General features: G+C 24.5%; 2 protein-coding genes across 2 annotated transcripts; both read left to right on the forward strand.

The window, feature by feature from the left end:
- Nucleotides 1-1669: 1669 nt before the first annotated feature.
- On the forward strand, nucleotides 1670-9319 carry Bm8929 (Uncharacterized protein; the record flags this gene model as incomplete). Its single annotated transcript, XM_043081252.1, has 9 exons — nucleotides 1670-1872; nucleotides 2901-2991; nucleotides 3380-3541; nucleotides 4742-4849; nucleotides 6098-6217; nucleotides 6807-6959; nucleotides 7243-7390; nucleotides 7992-8145; nucleotides 9220-9319. The coding sequence occupies 9 exons, from the start codon at nucleotides 1670-1672 to the stop codon at nucleotides 9317-9319; spliced, it is 1239 nt and encodes a 412-aa protein (XP_042937186.1).
- Nucleotides 9320-13460: 4141 nt separating this feature from the next.
- Bm6148 (DAK1 domain containing protein) lies at nucleotides 13461-18847 on the forward strand (the record flags this gene model as incomplete). The annotated part of the gene is made up of 15 exons (XM_001893278.2): nucleotides 13461-13562; nucleotides 13897-14002; nucleotides 14173-14277; nucleotides 14420-14511; nucleotides 14886-14996; nucleotides 15081-15159; nucleotides 15400-15600; nucleotides 15736-15825; nucleotides 16056-16175; nucleotides 16357-16488; nucleotides 16954-17088; nucleotides 17295-17404; nucleotides 17705-17842; nucleotides 18333-18410; nucleotides 18692-18847. The coding sequence occupies 15 exons, from the start codon at nucleotides 13461-13463 to the stop codon at nucleotides 18845-18847; spliced, it is 1755 nt and encodes a 584-aa protein (XP_001893313.1).
- Between the last annotated feature and the right edge of the window lie 90 nt (nucleotides 18848-18937).

The following is an 18937-nucleotide window of genomic DNA, read 5'->3' on the forward strand; positions in this document are numbered from 1 at the left end:
ATTTAATCATTATCAAATATAAAAATATCAAAAAAAAAAAAAAAGATTACATTATCAGTATTATCATAAAACCAAACTTTTCTTTCTTAATATATGCATATAAATTCAAAATATAATTTAATATATTGTATAATTATGACTATCAAAGCAATTTTTTCTTTTTTTTGAATTCTTTTTCTTATCACCTCTTTATCAATCCATTCATCCCTTACCTTCATCTTCTCTAAATATTGACCAGAAAGAATGGAAATGAATAGCTTTAAGTTGATTTGATTTAATTTTTGTTTTGCTCTAATTCTTTCATTTCACAATTTTGCTACCAAAACTTCTCTTTTTTTTTCCTTTCATCTTGCAAGCAATAGAAATATAAAGTTCATCTGATATCAATTAAACAGCTGCTCTTGATGATTAAGTGATTAAAAATAAAAGAGAGATGTGAGGAAGAAGAGGAAGAAGCAAAGATAAAAAATGTGAAATTGACGTATTTCTTTTTCGTTTTTCATTTTTTTTTTCTCACTTTTGTAAAGTTTATCCTTTGAAACTTCTATCTAAACGACATTAATTTGTCAATTAATTTGTTATTGTTTTATTTTTACTTTTATCATTATCACATAAAGATAAATAAATTGTTAAAATGTAAAAAGTTTTGCTTGTATTTTCATTCATTCATTGTGTAAATCAACAATTTGAAGTTATCATTTTCAATTTTTCTTTTTATATTTTGCAAAAATTGTAAATTTATCATTGCTACTTTGAAATTAAAATAAAATTGTTTTTCACACAACAATAATTTGTAAAGCTATTTGATAAATTTTATAAAGTTACCGAGTATTTCACAGACAAATTTTAATGAGTTAAAATATTCATCTAAAATTTGTGATAAATCATACTGAATTTTATTTAAATTAAAACATTTTGTTTTTTTCTTCAAATAAAAGATTAAAGATTAATCAGCAATTTCAGATTTAACATTTTTCTTTTTGTAATTGCAAAGTAACTTTAACAGAACTGTTCCTATTTACTAACATTTTGTAAATATTTCGTTCTTTCAGATGCTTCTGTATAAATTAGCCATTTCAAAAATTTATTTCTTTTTAATAAACTTCTGAACTTTTATCATTTTAAACTATAACTTATATATGGCTATTGTAAACTTGAAAAAAAAAAGAATGTAAATACTTGTAATTTTGTGGAATTTCTTCAATTTCTTTTTTATTTATCATTTATTCTGATAATTCTTCTCCAAGTTTATTTTCAGATTTTTAAAGCACAAAAATTTCACCAAAAAAAAAGAAAAGAAATTTATTATAATTTAACAGGAATTAAAAAAATTCATATTTATTGAATGAGTTTATATAATTGATGTAGCATAAGAAAAACATGAGTGAATTATATTTTAGATATTTAAATTCAATTTTCTTCGTGTGAATTAAGATTAAACTTCGGAATTTATTTTTAACAAATAATTGATTAGACGCATAAAGTTTATAACGAATAAATTATAATTTTGGTTAAAAATTTTTAATATTTTAATTTCAATATTTAATACTATCAGAGGTATTCGTTTTTATTTCTATTTCATTATTTCAGAGCTTATAATTATATGAATACTGATATGTAGCACCAGCAAATTCGTGCAATCGTTGTAATTGTATTTACAATGATGAAAATGTCAACAACGCAGCGTGCTGCAGCTGCAGCTGCGAAAGCAAAACAAGTGAAAACATGCTGCAACTGTTGGCATATCAAATTTGGTATTATTATTTTGGGATTAATAGAGCTTATCGCTGTTGCACTGATTCTGAGCGGTATCTTTACACAAATAATCAACAAAAGTCGAAAATTCAGTTGTGATGAGAAATTAGCATTCAGGTAAACAATACGTTTGCTTATTACAGGTAGAATTATAAATTATAATCGAAATAGTTGTATTTAAATTGAAATATCAGTCATAAATTTACACCATATAAAAACTAAAGTTAATTAGAAATTATTATTGAATGATGAATTGTTGGTAAATTCAAGATTAGTTTTTATTTATTTATTTATTTATTTATTTTTTTTTTTGAATTTGTCTTCTGAATAAGAATAAAAAAATTTCGACTTCTTTTTTTTTTTTTTTTTTTTTGCAAAAAGAATGAATCTTTTAAATTTTGTTTGAAGGAGAAAAAATGAAAAGTTTACATAGATGAATGATGCTTGGTATGCTTAGTAAAAATACACCAATTCTCTGATTCATTGGTAGTCATAAAAAAAAAAGATGTGAATAAAAAAAAAAAAAAATGAAGGATTTATGCATTGAGTGATCATTGCAGTGATCTGAAAATATTAATCAAATTTTTTAAATTTTAATTGATTCAAAAGTGAATTTAACTTCATCAGGGTACTGTATTTATAAATTCAATACGGTAGGAAACCCATAACAAAATAGAACATTCTCGGATAGAAATTAAATGAAAGATTTATCCATTGCGAGATAAAAAAGCAGTGATTTGAAAATATTAATCAAATTTTTTAAAGTTTAATTCATTTAAAGGTAAATTTAACTCCATCAGGGTACTGTATTTATAAATTCAATACAGTAGGAAACCCATAATAAAATATATTATTCTCGATATGAACAAAGAGAAAATGGAAGATTTATCCATCCATTAAATGATCACTGCAGTGATCTGAAAATATCAATCAAATTTTTTAATTAATTTTTCAAATTTTCAAAAGTAAATTAAACTTCATGAGAGTACTGTATTCATAAATTTGATACAGGAAGACAATTTATGCATTTTTTCAATGGTGTAATTAATGTTTGGATAAAATTTAAATGAAATTTAATTTAAAATGACATTTTCAAAAAATGCAATAGTAATTTAATTAGAATTTTGAAATATATAATATTGAAGATTATTTCGAGATTGCAATTCTTTAACGTTTGATTGGGCACTTGCTGGTGATTATTTCATTGCCTTGCTATTGTTTACCATTGCAATATGTGTAGGTTCATTTCAATAATTATTTTGTTTTAATTTCCCATTTTTAACAAATAAATTATATAAGTTATCATTTGTAATTAATCTAATTTAACCCAATATTATTTATTTTAATGCAAACTATTTTGTTGTCTTTTATTATAAATTACTTTCGTTTTTTTTTTTTTTTTTTTTTTTTTTAAATTTTTATATAATGATTAATTTTTTTTTCCCTTTTTTTTATTGATAACATATATTAAATAACAAGTAATTGAAATAAAAACAAGAAAAAAGCTTATTTAGTTGTTTGTTTTTTTTTTTTAATATTTATACCATAATTAATTTTTTTTTTTTATCATTTTAAAATTTATAAAATTTTTAAGAACATATAATATATATTATATTTATTTCAGGTTTTATTATTATTTCTGGGAATTTTAATGAAATCACCATTTTTATTATTACCCCATTTGCTAATACAAGGCATTTTTTTAATTTCATCCCTTGCTTATTTCGTTCTTTATGCACGCAGTTATTTCTATATCGATTTGTACAAACAAAGAAAAACTTTCGACGTTAGTTTTTTTTTTCTTAACTTTTTAACTTTTTAAAATTTTATTTTACTTAAAAAATTTTTCGCACTTTATTAGGTATTTTCTAAAAATTTTTGATTATTTTTGAAATGATTGTTAAACATTTACACCTTATCAAATCATAAATACGAGCACTATAATTGAAAATAGTACTACAGTTGAAAAAAAATAATAAATATTTCTATTTCTAATTGTTTTATCACTTTATTTTCATATGTGTTTCTTTTTTTAGATTTAAAAAAAAAATTCAGTTTTATATATGTATTATATAATAATAATACTTAATTTTTGTTTTATATGCACAAATAAAATAATGAAGTTTTATTTTTTATGCTTTTTCATAAATCTATATGTTATAGATAACACTCAAAAGATACAATATATTAGTTTAGTAATGCTAATTAATTTCATTATAATATTTTTACTATAATTTCATATTTATATATAATTAATTAAATAATTCTTTCTTTTCCTTTTTTTTTTGGTTTAATTCAAAATTTAAAATTAATTAAACAAGATAACAACCACTTACAAAAGTATTGCTATCATTATTGATGTAAGCATTCGATATAACTCTTCAATGTTTAGAAATTATTTGACAGTTGCCCGGGTTGTTTAGAAATGCACATATTTGAAACTTGTAAAATGTTTTTTTTTTTTTTTTTTAAAAAAAAACTTCTTTTAACTTGAATTAATTTTTCAAAAAATTTTTTTCTCACTCTTATTTTTTGTACTTTAATAAGAAAAGCAGATAATTAATTATGTAGCAATGTAATTGCAAGGAGAAAAAACGAAAACGAAAAAACGAAAAAAGAGCAAAAATAAAAGTTTAAACAATTTGCACAACATAAATTTTATGTTTTACTACTGAAAATTGAAAATTTTGGCAGTTTTTTTTTTTTTTCAAAAAAAGAAAAAAATGAAAAAAATTGAGATTATCAATTCTTTTTTTTGATATCATTTATCACTCAATATCATTTGATGAAATTTAATTTTCAATAGATTTTTACAATACAAATAATAATTTTGACAATATAAATAGTAATTAAAATTGTTTCTAATCAATAATTGTATTGTTTAAGAAAATTTTTTCTTTCTTGGTACATCAAAAAAAAAAAAAGTTTTTATTAAAAAAATTTTTTTAATTCAAAAAAAAATATTTTTTTTTTTTTTAACTTACAGCTTACTGCTTTATTGGAACGGATGTGGTTAGCTACATTATTACTTATTCTTGCTGCATTTCAACTTTACATTTTTTTTACCGTTATCAAATGTTGCCTATACTTGAAGGTAATTTTCGTTTTCCTACCTATTTTTTTTTTTTTTTAAGTAATTAATATTAAATTAATTTTAATACTTATTAGGTGAAAATATTGGTAGAAATTATAAAATGAAATGAAAATATGCCATGAAATCATTGTAAATAAGTAAAGTAATTAAGTATAAATTACAAATGATTACTCAATTATAGTAAATTTATCACAAAATGAATTCAGTGATTTCATGTGAAATTTAATTATACAATTTTACTATATTGTATAAAGTTTGATTTAATAAATTTTTTCAAAAAAAAAAAAAAGCAGAAAAAAGTGGAATTATAACAATTTTAAGTGTTATCAAACAAATTTAACATCTAAAAAGTATGTATAAAATGTTTCAAAATAACATTATTTATACTTACGCTTACATTATGAAAGTAAAAAACGTATTAAAAAATACTGTAAATAAAATAAACTTTTAGTTCGATTTTAAAATTGCTTTGTTGTTGTTTTCTTTTTTTTTTTTAACAAAATTATTTTTATTAAAATTATGACTTAAAAAAAAATTTTATGCTTTTTCATACAAATTTGAAAAATTTAATAAAAAAAAATAATGAATTAACTTTATAATTAATCATTACTTTGTCCAATTTTAGTTTTATATTTTCTCGAGTCATATGTTTAAATGAATTTTGCTTATTTTCAACAATCATTGTTGACCTTATCAATTGATTGATTGATTGTTTTTGTTTTATTCATCTTTTTTTCTCTCTCCCTTCCCCTCTCTCTCTCTCTCTCTCACTCTCTTTTGATTTACGTCAATTTATTGGCTTTTTCATAATTTTTTCTTTTTTCTTTGCTCTTTTTTTTTCATTTGAATGATGAAACGAATGCAAGTGTTTATTCGAGAAATAATGATAAAGCAAAGCAATTTGTCAAAATAAATTTAAAACACAATTTGTATTTATCAATTAACTTAAAGTATATATATAAATAACTTAACTTAACTATATTGTTTGCTTTAGCTAATAAAAAGAAAAGTATTGAAAATTTTGATAAAAAAATAATCTTTTCAATTATAATAGATAAGAATATGATATTTAAATGATAAAATTGGAATTTGCTATATTTTGGTATTTTATATTGTTAATAATTGTTTTATAATTTATACCACAAATTGAGACAAAAAAAAAAAAAAAGTAATTTTGGTTTCAAAATTGTTTAATTTAAAAATTTTCACTTTTTTTTTTCTCATTTATTCGTTGATATAATTTTGTAGGAATATCAAAATGAACGATTACGACGAATTAGGCAATTTGAGGAATGCAGGAAAAGAGTGCAAAATGCAAAACAAAATGGTCTTTGGAGATATACTAGTTGGGGTGGTAGCTTTCAACAGGTTATTATCAGTATATTTTTCAAATAATTTCAAATACTATCAAATAGGAATACGAAAATATCATTTGAAATGATTAATTTTAATGATAACTTATCATTCAAAGTAATTAATTATAATAATATATTATAAGATGAATTATTTCATTTGTAATTAAGCAATTTTTGTAACTTAGTTTAAATAAATGTTATTACTTATTACTTATAATAGTATTACTTTTTATAACGATTACTTATCATTCAAAATAATTAATTGTAATAATATGTTATAGGATGAATTATTTCATTTGTAATTAATCAATTTTTGTAACTTAATTTAAATAAATAATATCACTTTTATAATGATTACTTAATCATTCGAAATAATTAATTATAATAATATATTATAGGATGAATTATTTCATTTGTAATTAATCAATTTTTGTAACTTAATTTAGATAAATAATACTACTTACAATAATATTACTTTTTATAATGATTACTTAATCATTCGAAATAATTAATTATAATAATATATTATAGGATGAATTATTTCATTTGTAACATAATTACTTATAATTATTACAATTACTTACAATCATGATATATTACAGTATGTCGGTGAACATGATAGTGATAATCGTAAATTGAAAAAACGTGACAAGCCATTAGGACATGTCCAATGGAATTTACAAGCAAATATTGAATTGGATGAATCAAAAACTTCATTTAGTTGTCCTATTGAAGCATCTCAACAATTAAAAGAGGTTTTACTAAAATAATTTGCATTTAAAATTATTTCTGCTAGATTGTAATTTGAGATATAAATTGGGTTTAAAAAGATACAAAAAAAAAAAAAAAAAGTAATGAAATAATTTATCTAATATTTTATTAATTTCTTTTTTATGATATTTCTGTATAAAATATTTGTTTTCTTTTTTTTTTTTAGTTTATAATAATTATTTTCTGTGTTTTATTTGTAGACGAAAAGTTATTTGTATAGCAATTATTTACAAGTTTAAATGACAAATTATTAGTTTTCTTTTACAGATAACAAATGATGAAGAGAATAGGCTAACTAATATTATTCGAAATACTAGTACAGATGATAATGAATCTAATTATTATCATAATGATAACGATTATATCATTAAGCCATCATTAAACAAGGAAAGAGTTAACAAACAATTTCCAAAAGGTTACTTTTAATTTTTTCTTTGTCTTAATTATAAGTTAATTATTTAATTATAACTATAAGACTAATAACTTTAAAAAAAAATGTACAGAAATGAATAATATGCAGTATAAGTTAATAATATTTATATTAAAATCCTATTGTTTAAACAAAAATTTTTCTAATAATATAATATTCGGTGAAATGTGGCGAATGATTAAATTTAATAAATTATTAAGAAATAATAGAGAAATAAAAATAGGAAAATTTTATTAATATTTGTTTTGCACAAAGTAATAATATTGTTATTTTTTTTTAAACTTCTTTTATTTTCATATTCTAAAATTTTTACTCTTTAAAAAAATTCCAAAAAATTAAGCAAAGCAATAATGTGCAGTATAATAATAAAGAAAAAATAAAATAAAACAATAATAGATTATATAATTTGGAAAGAATTTTCAAAAGAAGTTTAGAATAAATCATATAATTTGAAAAGAAAGTAATAATTTCAGAAATTTAGAAAGTAATAATTTAAATTTAAATTTTATTTAAATTAAATAAAATTTTTATTCTTGCTCTTTGCATTGGAATAATTGAAATTAATTAGCTAAAAAGAATTATTCAGTTGTACCGGTACAACCAGTAAAACCTATTGTTACAACTATTTCTGCAACAATGAAAGCTGCCATTACCACATCAAAAGAGAAAGAATCTTCAGATGATATTAGCCCGGAAATATCTAATATTACGGAACAGCAATCAGGAAATATGGAAAAAAAGTATGGCGGATGCTACTGATTTATTTGTTTTTGTTTTTTTTTCTATTTTTCTTCATATGCATTTTATGAATTTTAATAAATAATTTAGAAATTCAATTTGGAGAGATGTTTAAATTAATTTTATTAGTTATTAATTGTATTTATTTTTTTTTTTTTAATTTTGAGTTATTACTTTGTATTTTATTATACATTTATTACAATGGAAAATTTAAACAGAAAATTTAATTTTTGAACAAAAGGAGAAAGAATTATTATATGAGAAGATATTAACAATATAGTTTTCGTAAATAAAGCATTTCATTGAAGATCATACATTTATTAAAATACGAGAGTTAATTAAATTAAATATAATAAAAATACAAAATAAATTTTAATTAATTGTGTAATTAATGCTGAAACTGTAATGAATGTAAAGAAAACTAATAATAATAATAGTAAACGATAATAATAAATAATATTAATAGTAATGGTAATAATGATAATAATAATGATAATGATAATGTTAATAACAACAATAAGTGATAATAACAGGATTTAAAATAATGAGATTATTCCAAAATTAATTTTCTTATCAATAAAACACATCTCAGTAAACAACTATCATTGTTTACGCTATGGTTATTATCGATTAGCTGGGAAAAAATGAGAGATGAAAAATTAAATTACAAAATTAATCAGCAATTTTATAATAAAACATTTTAATAATTAAACTTGTGAAAAATTGCTGTTGTACTTTGCATCAGATTTAATCTTAATTTAAAAAAAAAATTTTTTTTAAAATGAAATTTGTTGTGTATATTAGTGAAATATTTTAATTTTAAAATATTTCATTTAAATTAAATTTTGTTTTTTCTTTTTCTCTTTTCTCTAATATTTTCTCTAATTTTATTTTCTTTCTTTATTATTTCATTGCTGTAATAAGTTTTATTGCATGTTATTTAATTTACAATTTCAATTTATTTTTCTCTTTTTTTTTTTCTTCTCGATATTTGCTTATTTATAATTTAAAAATTATTAGCCATTTTAAGTGATTCTTTTTTTTTTTTTTAATTTGATTACTTTCTTTTATTGCAGATTTTCAGCAACTAATAATACAACATCTTACTGCAATACTTTGAAGAAAATATCGGTCAGCTCAACAATATCACCGCCATTTGCTCCAAACAATTTATAAACATTCCATATTGTATTAATTTATAACTATTATTTATTGCTAATGCATATTTTTAATATAAAACTAAAAGAGAACGAAATGAAAGCAAATATTGTATATTTGATTAAATAGATTTCAAATTTTAATTTCGCATAATGATTAAATATGAATAAATTAAATGGAAAAAAGTAAAGTATCTTATCTAATGGAAGATATCTTCTAAAAAGTCTTGACTACATAAATGAAACATTCTCAATACTATTTATTATTGATCAATTAATAAAAAAAAAAAAAAAAATATGTTCCATTTCTCATTCAAAATATTTGAAATTTGTTGGAAATTTTTTTTTTTTTTTCCAAATACAATTATCAATCATTGAAGTGAAAAGAAAAAAAAAGAAAAAAGAAAGAGGAATAGATGAAAAAAAAGAAAAAATTTATGGATGAATTTTAAAGGAAAGCAAGGAAATAATAGATTATTATGACGATTTATTATTATGATGATAATAATGATAATATATAATGAAAATAATGCAAATTGATAATAATAACAATAGTAGCTAATATGATGATAATAATGATAATGATAATAATTACTGGTGATGAACAGTAATAATAATAATAATAAACATGATGGTTTAATATGATAACGAAAATGATGATATAATAATGATCAAGGATGAAGATAATAATGCGAGAGAATAACAATAACTCAGTTCAAAAATGTTGAATTCAGACTTTTGTTATCAATGATATCAAATTCAACTTTACAACGGAAATGATTAAATCTGATATTTAATGTTATTGTTTACAGAATCAAAGTAATACTTTCGTTTGTGTATGTGTGAAAGAGTATAAATTATGTGATAAAAACTATCGTTTCAATTATCTTTCTCGTCTTTTTTAAATCTGTTTATGCTTCATAATAATAAAACTTTCGCTTCGATTCAATTCATTCTTTATTTAAAAGTATTAGCTGTTAAAATTTTTGAAAAAAGATATCATAGTAGAAATTTGTGAGAAATGATAAAAAACAACATTGATAAGGTATTAATAGCAATATGTAGAGTGATAAGAGGTGCAGTTTGATAAAAAGTACGAGAAACTAAGTGGTAGAGACTGATAAAAGATGCGAGAAACTAAGTGGCAGAGATTGATAAAAAATGCGAGAAACTAAGTGGCAGAGATTGATAAAAAATGCGAGAAACTAAGTGGCAGAGATTGATAAAAAATACGAGAAACTAAGTGGCAGAGATTGATAAAAAATACGAGAAACTAAGTGGCAGAGATTGATAAAAAATACGAGAAACTAAGTGGCAGAGACTGATAAAAGATGCGAGAAACGAAGTGGCAGAGATTGATAAAAAATACGAGAAACTAAGTGGCAGAGATTGATAAAAGATGCGAGAAACGAAGTGGCAGAGATTGATAAAAAATACGAGAAACTAAGTGGCAGAGATTGATAAAAAATACGAGAAACTAAGTGGCAGAGATTGATAAAAAATACGAGAAACTAAGTGGCAGAGATTGATAAAAGATGCGAGAAACGAAGTGGCAGAGATTGATAAAAAATACGAGAAACTAAGTGGCAGAGATTGATAAAAAATACGAGAAACTAAGTGGCAGAGATTGATAAAAAATACGAGAAACTAAGTGGCAGAGATTGATAAAAAATACGAGAAACTAAGTGGCAGAGATTGATAAAAAATACGAGAAACTAAGTGGCAGAGATTGATAAAAAATATGAGAAAGGAATTGGCAGAGATTGATAAAAAATACGAGAAACTAAGTGGCAGAGATTGATAAAAAATACGAGAAACTAAGTGGCAGAGATTGATAAAAAATACGAGAAACTAAGTGGCAGAGATTGATAAAAAATACGAGAAACTAAGTGGCAGAGATTGATAAAAAATATGAGAAAGGAATTGGCAGAGATTGATAAAAAATACGAGAAACTAAGTGGCAGAGATTGATAAAAAATATGAGAAAGGAATTGGCAGAGATTGATAAAAAATACGAGAAACTAAGTGGCAGAGATTGATAAAAAATACGAGAAACTAAGTGGCAGAGATTGATAAAAAATACGAGAAACTAAGTGGCAGAGATTGATAAAAAATACGAGAAACTAAGTGGCAGAGATTGATAAAAAATACGAGAAACTAAGTGGCAGAGATTGATAAAAAATACGAGAAACTAAGTGGCAGAGATTGATAAAAAATACGAGAAACTAAGTGGCAGAGATTGATAAAAAATACGAGAAACTAAGTGGCAGAGATTGATAAAAAATACGAGAAACTAAGTGGCAGAGATTGATAAAAAATATGAGAAAGGAATTGGCAAGAATTAATGGAAAGAATTTTTACAGTCGGTGTTATTCCTTTAATATTTTGATTATTATGCTATACTACTCGAAAAAAAAAAAATAAAAACGAAACTGATTAAATAATTAAAAAAAAAAAAAAAAATAAAATGTGCATCACATAGATATAAGAGAGAAGTAAAACATAAATGTTCGTTCCATTTTATATTATTTAATTAGCATTTAATTAATTTTGAATAACTATAAACTGTCTTTTATGATAAAATATAATTAGGAAATAGTAAACAAACTGATAAATATTTACAATAGATCTCCAAACTAATCAATAATTATGCTGATAAGATAATGCATTAAATTTATCAGATTTTTTTCTCCTATGTTTACGTTTAATCTAAAGTTGTTTACCCTTTTTTTTTTTCCTCTCTCTATATACATAATGAAATAGTTTAAAATAATATAACTTATAAAAATTTAAATTTTACCGAAAAAGAAATATTTGATAAATTTGATAAATTATTTACAATTGTAATTTGTTCTTTTATTACTAGAACAATGGTTTCTATCGTGATTTATTTATTTATTTTTTAAAATTGAAATTATTTAATAAAACATATTATTATTATTATTATTATTATTATTATTATTATTATTATTATTATTATTATTATTATTATTAAACACATTATTGTCACTATTAATTATTAGTTAGAAATGTTTGAAATATTTTGAAATAAAAGAATTAAAAATTATGAAAGTTTTACACATTAAACAATCATTTAATTATTTTTATGAGGAATAAATCTTTTTTCCAATTTTAAAATATTTCAATAAATTTCATAGAAAAAATTAAAAAAAAAAAATGAAACTAAGCGCCTGTAACAGTTCCTCAATTTTTGTTTGAGGAAGAGAAAAAGAGAAGGGAGAAGAGAGGGACAGAGAGTGCGAGGAAAAGGGACACGGAAAAGGAGGGAAAGTGAGGGAATAGGTCTCTGTCTGTGCACTTCGACTACCTGTTGTCATGTTGTTCTGTGATTTATCTATTTGTTAATGCATTGAATTTTACACGTAAGTCACGTAATATTACACTATATAATATTTCATATACGTGTACTGGTTACGTGATATCATTTACCATATCCATGATAATATATTTTTTTTGTACTCTTTACAGTTACGTAATATTTCACGTGGTCTGTGTAGAAATTAATATTTTACATGGCTTGTAAAATAAACTTGTATGATATTTAACGTGTTGTCATGTTGTTCTTTATTTTACGTGTACATTACTTGTATGATATTTTGCTCGTACATGACTTGTATGATATTTTACGTGTACATGACTTGCACAATATTATTACAGTCTTTTATTGCTATGACCACGTGATGGTTCTGTTTCGTTCACGAATGTTTCCGTGAAATAAGAAGCAAAATCCAGTTAGCATAGCGATTAGTTTAGGTGTTATCGAATTCCGGAAAGTTATCTGTATGCAATTGATTAAATTACGAATGTTTCAGTAATTAAAACTCAATTTATTAAGTAATTTATTTGATTTCAAAATTAAACACAGAAAAGCTTAGGTGATTAGATTTTTGAACCTATTTTTGTGTCACCTATTTTTATCAGCTGTTTTAGATGTAAATTTCTTTAAAAACTATTCTTTAGTTTTTTTTTTTTCTTTCCTGTCTCTGTACATTTTTCTTGCATGTTCAACTTTTTCTTTGGATTAATTTTGTTAAACTTCGCGTTTCTGACAAATTATCTATTCCAAAATCTATTGCTTAATTCGTTGACAAAATTTTTTGTTATCATCAGGAAAAGCAGTAATTGAAATTGCAACGACAATGGTAAAAAAGACGAATAAATTCATAAATAGTGCAGACAGTGCCGTGGATGATAGTATCAATGGGTTAATTCTTTCGCACGACAATTTGGCAACTTTAGATGTAAAGCTTATGTTTTTTTTTTTTTTTTTTTTTTATTCTTCTTCTTTAGTTAAATTTTGACTAATCAAAAATGCAACTTTATTAATAGCTGAAGAGATTGAAATGCTGAGTATTATTTGTATATAGTATAGTGGGATCTGAATCTAAAACTAAATAATGTTGTAATTTTGTAGGCTCGCCATATTTAAAATCGTGTTTTAAAAAAACTCCATATAGAAACTGTAGTTAAGTTATCATTAGACATGCTTAACTTTATTTGTAAATAATTCCTTTTTCTGCATTTTATATGTTTTTAATTGTTATAATTGCATCTTTTTTTTTTAAAAAATTTCAGTGTTGCCATCGTGTCGTTATTCGAGCTGATATTGATAAGCTGAAAGGAGGAAAACAAGTCACGCTACTTGCTGGTGGAGGTTCTGGGCATGAACCATTTGCAGCAGGTAATACTCTGGAAATTTTACATTCAGTAAAAAACTAACATAGTTTCAGTTGTAATATTACTGATATATTTGATGAGAAAGAACTTTTCGAAATTTTTTGTGAGAACTTCAAATATAATAAAAAAAAAATGAAAAGACTTGAGACTTTTATTTTTTATTTAATTTTGTAGGTTTCGTTGGAAAAGGTTTTCTATCGGCCGCCGTTTGTGGAAATATTTTTGCATCACCACCTACTTCTCATATTACTGCTGGCTTGAATGCTATTCGCAACAGTGGTAAGCAAATAATTTATAAAATTTTGTAAATGATTGCTCGGAATTCAAGTGAATTGTTTATGAGTAGTTAAGTGTCCAGTTTTCATTTTGTTTTTCGTGCTGAATTTTAGTTTCATATTTATAAACTTATTTTATTTGTCAGCTGGGATAGGCGTATTTGTTATCAACTATACTGGTGATCGACTTAATTTTGGTTTAGCTTTGGAACGATTCAATGCAAGTCGGGAGAAAGAGGTTCGTAGATATAATAATATTTTGATAGGCATGATAGAACCCTTCATGATATCAGCTACTGTTATAGATAGAAAACATAGATTAAGTTCTTAAAAACTTCATGTCAAACTTTTATGCACCATGAGCATAGGTCTATGAGAGAGAACTAAGTAACTGGTGGACTTTTTTTTTTTCCTTTTTAATGGACGTAGAAATTAATGTTGTATTTAACACAAAAGTGAAAATGTCATTAAATAGGTCTGAATGAACGCAGTATGTTCTAAGTCTGATCTGATTATGGTTAGCGAACTGTTCTTAAATAATTCAAAACAAAATTTGATGTTGAAAAGTTAAGTTATATATGTTGAAATTTTCTTCATCATGCGAATGTTCAGGATGGTGAAGCAGAAATGGTAATGATTGGTGATGATATAGCCCTGGAAGGTAGCATTGCTGGACGAGATGTTGGTCGTCGTGGTTTGGCAGGTGCTGTATTGTTATTAAAAGTAAGTCCTTCAAAATCAATTTCCATGTACAAATTTTCCAATTGATTTGTGTATTTTTCTTAGTAATCGATTTTCTGTCTTTAGATTGTTGGCGCAATGGCTGAAGAAGGTAAAGATCTGAAAACGATAACGACAACATCCAGAACTATAAATGATAATTTAGGTTGGTCAAAAGGAATTCTACTTAAACAGAAATAAAAGAAAGAAGTAAATAAATAGAAGTAAATAATACTTCGATTGGTATTTTTGTTCAGAAACAATTTGGCAGTTGTGGTTAATAAGTTATAAAAGAAAATGGAATTTTTGTAAAACGAAAGTTGATCCAATATAATTTTGCAGTTTCAACATCTAATACTGTATTTTAAGATTATTTAGTAGAAGTAGTTTTGGTGATCATTTTCAGGCACTATTGGTGTCAGTCTTTCTGCATGTAGTTTACCTGGGAAAGGCCCAATGTTTGAACTGGAAGCTGATCAGATGGAATTTGGTCTCGGTATTCATGGTGAACCTGGTTTTGAAAGGAGTCAATACAGGACAGCAAAAGAAGTGACAAAACTACTGCTGGAAAAGCTTGAAGGCAGCCAAAAACTGAATCTTCAAAAAGGTAAAAATGTTTGGAAAAAAAAGGAATAAAAGACTTTTGAAAAACTTTTAATTTACTTTCTAATACGTGTAGGCGTAAAAGTTGGACTATGAAGTGTGAATCTTAGAATTTTAAACTAACTTTTTACATTTTCAGGCGAGAAACTGGTTGTTTTATTAAACAATCTTGGTGGAACATCACAAATTGAACTTAATATCCTATCTGGAGAAATCTGTTCATGGCTATGTAAGTTTTGTCTCAGTAATTTTATCATTTGCTCTTGAAGATATTAGATAAGTAGATAATTTGACCTAGTTACTAGAATTGGATATACTGTAAACTTTGTTCTATGGTTAAAAGTTCAGTTTTCATACGATGAAAAAGAAATATTAGACTGGCATATTTATCAAAACATTTATTTCAAACTAGTGCATTCAATTTGACTTATTTGGAAATTTATGTTATTATATGTTAAGATAAAAGGAATTATCGTCTTCAACGTTTCTATTCGGAGAATGTGATGACATCATTGAATGGTCATGGCATTAGTATTACGATTTTACGATTGGTATCAGATGACTGGTTACGATATTTGGGTACATAAAACTAAAATTCCCTAAGTAGAGATTAAATGAGACTCCAAAAAGAATATTCAAGTGAATTCAAGAAACTGAGTTTAGCAAATCTATCATTTTGATTGTAACTTTTCCTCTCTCGTAAAATGAATTGCGATTTTACAGTTAGTATCAAAATACAATTAAATAGTAATAATTCAAGATGCGGTAACAGATGCACCTGCATGGCGAATGACACATTTGCCTCCGAAACTTTCATCTAATGCAAACGAAATCAGATCAACGGTAACTAAACAGGGAATTGATAAATATGTTGGAGCAACACTTTCTAGAGGTATAATTTTCTTTATTCATTAATTTTCATCAATCAAGTAATTTTTTTAATGAATTGTGTATTGCGATAGTATAATGTTATGATATCGTTCAAATACTTCAACATGAAAAAAAATTTTTTTTTAATTTGAAAATTTGTCGTAACAAAAAGTTTTCAACTCAACATGAAATCAAGAGCATTTACTGAATCTTGCGATCCTATGGGTATATTTTTTTTTTTTTTTAATTTTCATCTAAAGTCGATACATCTACTATAAGATCCTTGTTCCACTGTTCTACATTTATTGGATGTTTTCTTCAAGTTTGTCAATTTTGTGCAATTACTTGTACTGCTGTGGAAAAAACAAAAATGATTTTTTATTAAATTACTTGAAAATTAATTCACAACGCTATTATAACGATGAACTAGAGCCTTTGAAACATTAACTTGAAGCAGTTATACTTAAATACAAAATAAAGGTTGCAGAAAATGCAAAACTTGTAGAAGCAGCTATAAAAAAAGCATGTATAGCAATCCATGAAGCTGCAGATCTATTGAATGCTTTAGACGGTAGTGCAGGAGATGGTGACTGTGGAAATACACTTAAAATTGGTGCTAATAGTAAGTATTATTTTACTTATCATGCTCAAAAGAAGAAAACAATTACTGCAGAACATCTGTAAATTAACAGATGTTCTGCAGTAATTGTTAACAACCTCATTTTATAGTCGTAAATCAGCAACCATTTGTAGTTATTTTTTTATATTTTCAAGTTAAATGATTTTAATATTTAAATATCTAACTCATTTTCTACTGTTGTTTTGCAGAAATTCTGAAATGTTTGGATGAGGAAAAGCTTAGATGTGACATGCCGCAATCGTTATTTAATGAAATTTCACAAATATTTGAAAATGAAGTTGGTGGCACAGCTGGAGCTGTTAAGTTTTCAATTTTTCTTTTGATTTCTTCAAAAATTTTTTGGCTTTGATTTTGATATAATGATCTGGGTAATTTGATCTTAATCATCAATAATTAAAAAGACAAATTATAAGAGTTTATTGGCATATGTCAGATGAAATTCTGTCAGGAAATGTCTGTCCATCATCATTTCGTCATCCTACGGTTGCTTTGTTTCTTCGCTGTATTGAAGCAATAATGTTGACAAGTTATTTGCAGCGAAAGAAATTGTTAAATTTTTTGAAAATAAAAATTGATAATAATCATTTATGCTTTCTAGTTGTATGCATTGATGTTCAGCTCAGCAGCTCAGGCATTTATTGAATCAGCAACTGCAAAAGAGTGGCATGTAGCGTTGAAAAATAGCCTAGAAGCAATTATGAAATATGGGCAAGCTAAACCGGGTTCTAGATCTATGGTTTGTTTGTTTTTTTCATTTTCAAAACCGTAGATTTATTTCAAATGACAGGAAATATCTAACATTTAGGTTGACCGAGATATTAATAACAACTATGATGCATTTTATCGTGATGCCAGTAATTGGAATGTGTCATTTTGAGCATCGAGACATTAGGCACAAGCTTTTCTCTTTAAATTCGAAATCATACTACGTAATCCAACTATTCATGCATACTAGATTCTGGTACTGGTCATTTGCTGTCGGAGAAGTTTTGTTCACTTTTTACAGCTTTTTATAGTATTTGTTCAAGAAGTGCTATTTGATTTCTTCTTTTTTTTTTTAAAGCTTCTTATAAAAAAAGATCTTAAATTTTGAATGCAAAATTCTGTAAAGAAATTGGGAAAGATCAAATGTTCTTTTTGATTCTTGGCAAAAGTATATAACCGCTAAAGATATTATTATATTTTGCACTAAGTTTTTCGATGCAACTGATAACTAATAATTACAGGTAGATCCTTTACATGCTGCCGTAACAGCAATATCATGTGATAATCCCGAGAAGGTACAATGGGAAAATGCTGTGAAGGTAATGTTCGAGTTTATTCTTTCTTTATTTTTAATTCTTCAATATTATTTTGGTATGAAATTATTTTTCTTCCTAGAATTAACATTCACGTTGACAAATTTCGTTGAGAATTTGTCAATTGTGTTGCTTTTTTTGATCAAGTAGATCAGCAATTATTGGTAACAGTTTAGCTGTCAAATTTTTAACTGCAAATCGAGCTAAGTTTTTGCGCTGCAATGATTTCAACCTTTTGTTTTGTTTGTTTGTTTTTTTTTTTTTTTTTTTGTATGAATTGTTTGCAGCAAGCTGAAAAAAGTGCAGAAGAGACCAGTAATATGATTGCACAAGTTGGCCGTGCAAGTTACACTTCTGCATTGGTGCAAAAAGAGCCAGATGCTGGTGCAATTGCTGTGTCTATATGGTTACGAGCAGTTTATGAAGCTGTTTATTCGAAATAATTCGAATTTGAGATCAGTAATTGTATTGGATTTCATGGCACAGGTTGTATGTAATAATTATTGCATTCGGTAACTGTTGTTTGTTACTGC

The sequence above is a fragment of the Brugia malayi genome (assembly GCF_000002995.4).
Source record: "Brugia malayi strain FR3 genome assembly, contig: Bm_v4_Chr4_scaffold_001, whole genome shotgun sequence".
NCBI lineage: Eukaryota > Metazoa > Nematoda > Chromadorea > Rhabditida > Onchocercidae > Brugia > Brugia malayi.